Below are 8,961 nucleotides of genomic sequence, written 5' to 3' on the forward strand. Positions count from 1 at the left end.
TGTGTGTGTGTGTGTGTGTGTGTGTGTGTGTGTGTGTGTGTGTGTGTATATATGTATATATATACAAGAATGCAGAAGCAAATATATACAAATATAAAATATTTTTAGCAGGCAATATAAGCAAGAGTTTCTGTCTTAAGTTGGTTGTTTTGTTTTTAAATAATTACAGATTCATAGAAAGTAACAGAGGTAGTGCAGAGAAGGACCCAGCTGCCCTTTGCCAGTTTCCTCCCAAGGTCTTACATAATTGTAGTTCAGTATCAAAACCAAGAGCTCGACATTGGCACAATGTATGTGTCCAGTTCTGTGTCAGCTTATCACATGTGCAGATTCGTGTAAGCACCAAGATATAGATCTGTTCCATCACCCTCGTCCTGCACCTTCAGTGTCACCCACCTCCCTCCCCTGCACTGTCCCTCATCCCCAGTAACCATGCAAGAGCGTTTTGTAGTACAGTTTACACACTGGATATAGCCAACAGCTATAATCTTATCACATCTCCACTAAAAGAATGTAAATTCATTCCAGTAAAAGTAATAGTGGGCTTCCCTGGTGGCGCAGTGGTTGAGAGTCCGCCTGCCGATGTGGGGGACACAGGTTCGTGCCCCGGTCCGGGAGGATCCCACATGCCGCGGAGCGGCTGGGCCCGTGAGCCATGGCCGCTGGGCCTGCGCGTCCGGAGCCTGTGCTCCGCAATGGGAGAGGCCACAATGGTGAGAGGCCCGCGTACTGCAAAAAAAAAAAAAAAAGTAATAGTAACACCTAACATTTATTGAACACTTAATATCTGGTATTGTGCTCAGAACCGGGTACTACGCTAAATTCTGGATTATCCCTAGAATTTTCTCATTTAATCCACAAAATTATCTGATGTTACAAGTCTTATTTTTCCTGTTTTATTGAGGAGGAAATAGAAGCTAAGAGAGGTTAAGTGACTTCCCCAGGGTCACTCAGCTTGTAAGTGGCAGAGCCAGGATTTGAACCCAGGTGGCTTTACTATTGAGACCGTGACCTCGGCTACTGTCCCAGACTCCTTGTTTTCTTAGCGTGTCATTTAAACTTGCTTTTCGTTTAGAAAAGTCCTGTTTTGTGTGTTTAAGATTTGATTTAGGGAGTTCCCTGGTGGTCCAGTGGGTAGGACTCAGCACTCCCAGTGCAGGGGGCCCGGGTTCAATCCCTCGTCGGGGAACTAAATCCTGCATGCAGCCATAAATAAATAAAATAAATAAATAGATAAATAAATGATTTATGTTTTTAATCATGATAACTCTAACTCTGTAACTCACTTCACATTCCAGGTAGCGGTATTTGTGGGTGTTCTGTCATTCAGTATCGCAGTCCTGAACAAAGTAGAAATCGGTTTGGATCAGTCTCTGTCAATGCCAGATGTAAGACGCTTTCTTTTTTATTCTAACTCATTTAGCCCATGGTGAATGCATTTTTCAAAATACTCACGCAGGTGTTTCAGCTGATGTCCGCTTCCAAACGTGGGTGCTGGCAGGCTCTCCCGCATTGCAGGAACCTCACCAGACCTCTGCCCGTTGAGGCGCAGGCCTTCTGAGCTCACAGGCCTTGGGCATGGCTGCAGAACACGAGCAGCCGGTCTTGACCTTGTGAGGTGCCCTGCTGACGGTGGGACCAACTGGAAAAGCCCCTGGGCCCAGGGTGGGGAGGGGGCACTGGCTGTGGAGGGAGTCAGGAACCTGGGCTCGAGGCGTCTCGGCCGGGAGCCCCCCTCTCGCTTGCACAGGACGTTCACACTGTGTCCTGTTGTCCTCTCTCTCTCTCTCAGGACTCCTACGTGACGGATTATTTCCAGTCCCTCAGTCGCTACCTGCACGCGGGCCCGCCCGTGTACTTTGTCATGGAGGGAGGGCACGACTACGCTTCTCTGAAAGGGCAGAACATGGTGTGCGGGGGCCTGGGCTGCAATAACGACTCGCTGGTGCAGCAGATCTTCAACGCCGCCCAGCTGGACAACTAGTCAGTACCCCAGCTGCGGACGGGCTCCTGGCCCGGGACCTCGGCCTGAAACCTCTCTCTAAAGATAGCTTTTCCTGGAAAATCTATCTTGCCAAATGTGGGTTGAATCTAGCTTTACCTGAGCAAAACCTTCTAAAGGGCAAATTTACCACCTCACGTTCTGAAGCTTTTCCCATTAAGCACTAACGTGGTTTGTCTTCTGACTGGGTGGCATTAAAAGGTCTAGAAAAGGAAGTTTTGGATTTCAAGAAAAGGGACTGAAACTGAATACTTCCTCCTTGTGGGGGCATCAGTAACCCTTTCTCTCCTTTCCCTAGTACCCGGATAGGCTTTGCTCCCTCGTCCTGGATTGACGATTATTTTGACTGGGTCAAGCCACAGTCGTCTTGCTGTAGAGTCTACAACAGCACGGATCGGTTCTGCAATGCATCGGGTACTTGATCCTTCTCCAGATCTTTCCCTCTTTTCTGAAGAACTTTAACATTATAATTTAAAAGTCATTTGCATTTTACCTCCACGTCCACCTGTTTGTCTGCCATTGCTGCATCTCATTCCCCTTGGCATCATCCCCTTCCTCCATTGTTCACTCTGGAGATACCTTGTTGTCCCCTTTCCAGCCCCCCATGGGGCTGCAGGCTGAACAAGGCCCAGGTCAGGGGACCCTGGTTTTCAGGTTTGTCATCTTTTCCCGACAATGCTGTTGGTCTCTCTTGATTGGTATCTGGCCGTAGCTTCTCATGGGAGTGCTTTTCTTTGTTTATCACTATTGCCATATGGTTTTGTAAAAGTGTTGAGTCTGTCCTAGGATTTTCTTGATAAAAACATGGACGTCCTGGGCTCTGATAATAACATACTGAGGTTGTCCTTAAAGCAGGAAACCTGCTTCAGGGAAGAAAATTTGTACAGCCTGTGTTAGATGAAGATGGGACCTCAAGTTTGACTGTGAAAACCATGTGTTTGAAGCTTTTGGATAAACAGAAGGATTCAGGAAAAGAATTCCCGTCACTTCTTTATCATTATTTTTAAATGTTTTAATATGGAGACCCATCCTTCTCACCGTGGCTCCCCCAACCTGTTTGCACAGTGGTTGACCCTGCCTGCGTCCACTGCCGGCCTCTGACTCCAGAGGGCAAGCAGAGGCCTCAGGGCGCAGACTTCATGAGGTTCCTGCCCATGTTCCTCTCCGATAACCCGAACCCCAAGTGTGGCAAAGGGTAAGTGACACGGAACCCATTCAGCTGTGTGGCCGCTTCCCCTTTAATTTGCACTGGGAAGCTGGGGAGGGCTGGGGTGGGAATGGTGGATGGGAAGGTCCTCTTCTCTGCCACTCCCCACCCTGTCCCGCAGAGAAACCAAAACGCCTTTAAAGAAAACTCCTCATCTTAAAAGAAGATGGTTCTGGAGAACTTAGGGGCAGGATAGGAATAAAGACACAGATGTAGAGAATGGACTTGAGGACCCGGGGAGAGGGAAGGGTAAGCTGGGGTGAAGTGAGAGAGTGGCATGGACATATATACACTACCAAACGTAAAATAGATAGCTAGTGGGAAGCAGCTGCATAGCACAGGGAGATCAGCTCAGTGCTTTGTGTCCCACTAGAGGGGTGGGATAGGGAGGGTGGGAGGGAGATGCAAGAGATATGGGGATATATGTATGCATATAGCTGATTCACTTTGTTATACAGCAGAAACTAACACAACATTGTAAAGCAATTATACTCCAGTAAAGATGTTAAAAAAAAAAAAAAAAGAAAACTCCTCCTCATTCTGACCCGATTCCATCCTGGCTTGAGCATTCTGTCTCACACTCCCCTCCTGGCGGCATGAAGGACACAGTCCTGTGCAGACCACCGGCAGGGAAGATTGTGGGGAGGGATGCAGGCGATTCAGGATGTGAAAGGGTTTGTCCAGTTGTGTCTGGGGCATATGGGGCACTGCAGCTCTGCTCTGGTGACATCACCCGGGATGAAGGTTTAGATTCTTTTTTTTTTTAATTAATTTATTTATTTTTGGCTGCGGTGGGTCTTTGTTGCTGGGCGCGGGCTTTCTCTAGTTGTGGCGAGCGGGGGCTGCTCTTCGCTGTGCTGCTTGGGCCTCTCATTGCGGTGGCTTCTCTTGTTGCGGTGCATGGGCTCCAGGCATGCGGGCTTCAGTAGTTGTGACCCACGGGCTTAGTTGCTCTGCGGCATGTGGGATCTTCCCAGACCAGGGCTCGAACCCGTGTCCCCCGCATTGGCAGGTGGATTCTTAACCACTGCGCCACCAGGGAAGCTCCGAAGGTTTAGATTCTTTTAGCCCCACTGTGCTTCTTGCCAGCCTGTCTGTACATGAGGTTATGGGCTGTCTGACTCCCCCATCTAGCCAGGCAGCCAGCTACTGTGGAAACAGGATCTCTGGCCCAGAAATAGCAAAGATGACTGAAGTCTGGAGTTGGGCGGATTTGGATGTTTTGGTAGGAAGGTGAATGTCCAGGTGTACATTAGGTAAACGCTGGACATCCCTGTTCTTCATAAGAATACATAATGTGACCAGAGTCCCGTCAGTCATACATCTCACGTCTGTACCATGGGAGGCCTGTCCCTAAAAATAAAGAAGAAATGAACCCTGTAGCTTGGTCTCCTGGCAGACTGAATGCTCGGCTACATAAAAGAAGTCAGAATGAATTCAGCTCGTAGGAGGGCAACAGACAGGGAGCCTCCTGTGTGCCAGGATCGTGCCAGGCACCTCAGTGACACTGTTTCACTGACTCACCACACAGCCCCATGAGTAGGTGGTGGTACACCCTTTGCAGATGACACTGCAGCCCAAATTTAGTGATTCTGCGTAGGGTTCCAGGGCCGAGGTCGACCTCATGGCGGTCTGATTCCAGGGCCCTTGTCCGTTTGCGCCTCCTGTTACACAGCACTGCTGAGCAAACCCTGCAGAAGAACACACTGGGCTGTGAGCAGAACCAGCTACAGATACAGTAGTGGCTACGCATCAAAGAAACCAAAGCAGCAAAGAAAAGCCAGTGTGGGAAAGAATGAGCTAAACCTTCATCGTGCCTTTTCAGGGGCTTCCTTGTCCCTGAAATTGACAGCTGGTCTGATCCCTGAGTCCAGGGTCAGGTGACACCATTCAGCCTTGATGCTCAGATTCTGCAGGTACGGCATGAGGTGTTGCCTTTGATACCACTGTCTTCTCCCAGGGGACACGCCGCTTACAGCGCGGCAGTTAACCTCCTCGGCAACGGCACGGGCGTCGGAGCCACGTACTTCATGACCTACCACACGGTGCTCAAGACCTCTGCTGACTTCATCGACGCCATGGAAAAGGCCCGCCTCATCGCCAGCAACATCACCAGAACCATGGGCCTGGAAGGAAGTGATCACCGAGTGTTCCCATACAGGTAACGTGTAGATTTTGTAAATGAGGGTGTCCTGGGGAAGCGCCCACACCCTGGGGTGCCCTTGCTGGGGGTGCCGACACTCGGCTTTCCTTCTGAACCCGGCTCCATCCTGAGCACAGGTGAAGCCTGTCTCAGGAAACGGCACCTGGGCCAGAATCTGCAGCACCTACTGAGGTCTCGGGGCTGGAGCTCACACCCTGCAAAACAGGCAGGGGGCATGGGTCGCGGCACCTGGGGAGCAGCTTCAGAGAGGGCCCGGCAACTGATCGCTGGGGACTGCCTCTATGGAGGTTTCTCTTTTTTCATTTATTGTTTTTCTTTTTTTTTTCCTCATAAAATATTTTATGAAATACTGAATTTGGAAAATACAGAAAAGTAGGAGAAACAAGTGATTTTCCCCCCAACCCCTGTAATCTCATTGAAGGGAGTCTGGACCTGTTCCTGGCAGGAGGACAGCCTGTTTTCCTGTGGAAGGAGTTCTTGGAGTGGGTGTCCTGACTCCTTAGAGGAGCTGGTTAACTTTGCCGAAAAAGCATTTTCTTCTCAGGCCCTGCATAGACCCCGTTTGGCTGGGGGTAGCCCTCAGGATAGACCAGGCCTTGTTTTCCCAAAATACCACGGAATATTCTTTGTCAATAAATGCCTATAAAGTTGGGCACATGAACAAAAACCTTATATAAAATACATATCTCGGAGGCCCTTCTTTGGGTGTCAGTGGTCAGAGGTCCAGCTTAACTGCTGGAGGTGAGTCTTGCACAAACAGGGAGGTTTTATGTGAGGATGTCTCTCAAGGTAGTTTCTGTTTTGCAGTTGTGGCAGGATGAGGAGTAAAGATTCCAGAAGCAAAAACAAGCTGTAACAGAACCTTCTCCCCCTCTCCAGTGTGTTCTACGTCTTCTACGAACAGTACCTGACCATGATTGACGACACTATCTTTAACCTCGGTGTGTCCCTGGGTGCCATCTTTTTGGTGACCGTGGTTTTCCTGGGCTGTGAGCTGTGGTCGGCAGTGATCATGTGCGTCACCATTGCTATGATCTTGGTCAACATGTTCGGTGTCATGTGGCTCTGGGGCATCAGTTTGAATGCGGTTTCTTTGGTCAACTTGGTTATGGTGAGTCCTGGTCCACTCAGTTTGTCCCTCACTCCTTATGTCACTGCTGTACATTGTTTCTTGGGGTGAGAGATCAAGGCCAGCTCCTGCTCTTGGCGCACATGGTCAGGTGGGGTCAGTGGCAGGTGGAGTTGGACGTGGGTGGTACGTATAGCAATGGAAATGTGAGGTCATGGTCTGGCTTAGGCATTCTGCCTTTAAATTATTATTCTGGGGCTTCCCTGGTGGCGCAGTGGTTGAGAGTCCGCCTGCCGATGCAGGGGACACGGGTTTGTGCCCCAGTTCGCGAAGATCCCACATGCCGCGGAGCGGCTGGGCCCGTGAGCCATGGCCGCTGAGCCTGTGCGTCCGGAGCCTGTGCTCCGCAACGGGAGAGGCCACAACAGTGAGAGGCCCACGTACCGCAAAAAAAAAAAAAAAAAAAATTATTCTGAAGGGTGCTTTGCCAAAGTATGTAGCCTGATGACAGCATGATGTTCAGTTTTCAGTTAGAAAAACTGCCCCTTCTCAGTGGAATTTTCTGACCAAGACCTTTTGCCTTCCATGTGGTTGCCAGGTGCTTTTTAATAGTCTTGAATACGTGCACATTTGAGAAAGTATTAACAGAAAACAGACACAGTGCATCTGCTCTTCAGATACGAACCGAACATGGCTTCAGGGGGAGTGGTAGTGAGGCCCAGCTAAAGAAATGACAGTGTGCTGGCTGGCTGGGGGTTGGGGGGAACTTGAGAGGTTTCAGCTGTTTCTCCGTAATAGAGGCAGATCTGCTGGAGGAAACTGTGCCTGGAGGGTTCCACAAGCTTCCTGGGACAGTTTAAGTTGGTGTGATAGGAGCTTTGTCTTGTAAGTTAGAGGGGGTGCTCCGGGCTCCTTTACCTCCCAGGTGCCCTGATAACCACAGATCCCAGGAAAAGGGGTGGTTGCTTTTACTGTTTTTAACTGGAGAAGGGCAGTTGTAAAGGAAGCACTTTATTTCAGAGCTGTGGCATCTCCGTGGAGTTCTGCAGCCATATCACGAGAGCGTTCACGGTGAGCACGAAGGGAAGCCGCATGGAACGGGCAGAAGAGGCGCTCTCCCACATGGGCAGCTCTGTAAGTACAGCCCGAGCAGATGACTCGGGCAGATACCTCACCGTGAAGTACCCAGCTTGGTGACTGAGTGTTTCTCAGGAGAAGGAACTTTAAGATTCAGTAGGGAAAGCAGAATTTGTATCTTTTACTTAGCAGCAGCTCCTAAGGATTATGGGTTTTCAGGCAATTCATGAAATAGCTGTATCTTGCATAGAGCTCCACCCTGAAATTCTTTAGAAGTGTTACTGCTGGAGACTCCTTTGCAGACGACAGTATGGCTGAAGCAGTAAAACAGAGAAGTTTGATTTAAGAGCCGTTTAAAACCCAGGCCAGCCATGTGTGCTGAAAAGCAGGGGAGCTGCCATGCTTGGAGCCCAGTGTGCAGTTTGTGGTTCACATTTGGAGAATCTTCTCAGGCTAAACCAGGATACAGGGCTGAACTATGAGCCAGTTACTTTACCACCAGACAACACTGTTACAGAGTAACAACAAAAAGTGTGTAATAAATAGCATTGCCTAAAAAAATAGTACATACCTTAATTGAAAAATAATGCCGTTGGAAAAATGGCACTGATAGACTTGCAGGGCTGCCATGGGGTCTGTGCAGAATACACAGCTTTTACCCTTATTACACCTTTTTTCCCCCTCAGATTCATAAGTAGCAAATAAAACAATTTAGGCAGAGCCTAATGCTACTTAACAGTAAATCTGAAAGCTGGGGTTCGGTCCCCCATTACTTTGGACCTTGGCTTTTAAGAAATCCCTCTATGAGGAAGTGTTCAGTTACGGTAGGTTGATAAAAGTTGCTTCTAACCCCATCTCTCTTCTCTTAGGTATTCAGCGGAATCACAGTAACGAAATTTGGAGGCATTATGGTTTTGGCCTTCGCCAAATCTCAAATTTTCCAGAGATTTTACTTCAGGATGTATTTCGCTATGGTCTTACTGGGAGCCACTCATGGATTAATATTCCTCCCTGTCTTGCTCAGTTACATAGGTAAGAGTTTTTATTTTTAACCTAGTGGGATGGAGGAAGCATGATACTAAAGGAAAAGGATACCTTGAAACATTCTTTTGAAGTATTTGAATGTACTTATACTGATGGTCATTTGATAAATAACACTGAGTTAAAAAACTTCTAAGAGAAGAACTCCAATCCTGGGGCTTCATGTTCGTCCATACTACTTCATTAGAAGACTGGAGGCCTCGCGTCGTCAGATTGGAAGCGAGTTTGTGCGTCAGCAGCCCAGGGCTCCTCCCTGCTGAGGTGAAGGACACGAGTCCAGCCACAGCCCAGCGGTGCCCTGGAACAGCTTTCATTTCCGTTCGCTGTTCTAGCGGAACACTGCCTCTGCTGTTCACCTCTAATTTTGGCGTTCTCCTTAGGATCTTTTTGCCTCTGTGGTC

The 8,961-nt window shown here is 48.9% G+C and overlaps 1 protein-coding gene across 3 annotated transcripts in view; it reads left to right on the top strand.

Moving 5' to 3' along the window:
* The window catches only part of NPC1 (NPC intracellular cholesterol transporter 1), a 47,594-nt gene that overhangs the window by 37,631 nt on the left and 1,002 nt on the right, over positions 1 to 8,961 (top strand). Inside the window, exons 17-24 of one of the 3 annotated variants that reach the window (XM_029220802.1) lie at positions 1,299 to 1,388; positions 1,793 to 1,983; positions 2,301 to 2,416; positions 3,068 to 3,197; positions 5,170 to 5,370; positions 6,253 to 6,484; positions 7,463 to 7,576; positions 8,389 to 8,551. In XM_029220802.1, the coding sequence (XP_029076635.1) occupies positions 1,299 to 1,388; positions 1,793 to 1,983; positions 2,301 to 2,416; positions 3,068 to 3,197; positions 5,170 to 5,370; positions 6,253 to 6,484; positions 7,463 to 7,576; positions 8,389 to 8,551 (1,237 nt within the window). Of the gene's footprint in view, positions 1 to 1,298; positions 1,389 to 1,792; positions 1,984 to 2,300; positions 2,417 to 3,067; positions 3,198 to 4,851; positions 5,371 to 6,252; positions 6,485 to 7,462; positions 7,577 to 8,388; positions 8,552 to 8,961 lie in introns of those variants that run through there. The other 2 variants (XM_029220808.1, XM_029220815.1) reach the window with 2 other exon arrangements.

This window comes from Monodon monoceros, unplaced genomic scaffold (genome assembly GCF_005190385.1).
Source record: "Monodon monoceros isolate NGI ecotype Baffin Bay Population unplaced genomic scaffold, NGI_Narwhal_1 Super_Scaffold_1, whole genome shotgun sequence".
NCBI lineage: Eukaryota > Metazoa > Chordata > Mammalia > Artiodactyla > Monodontidae > Monodon > Monodon monoceros.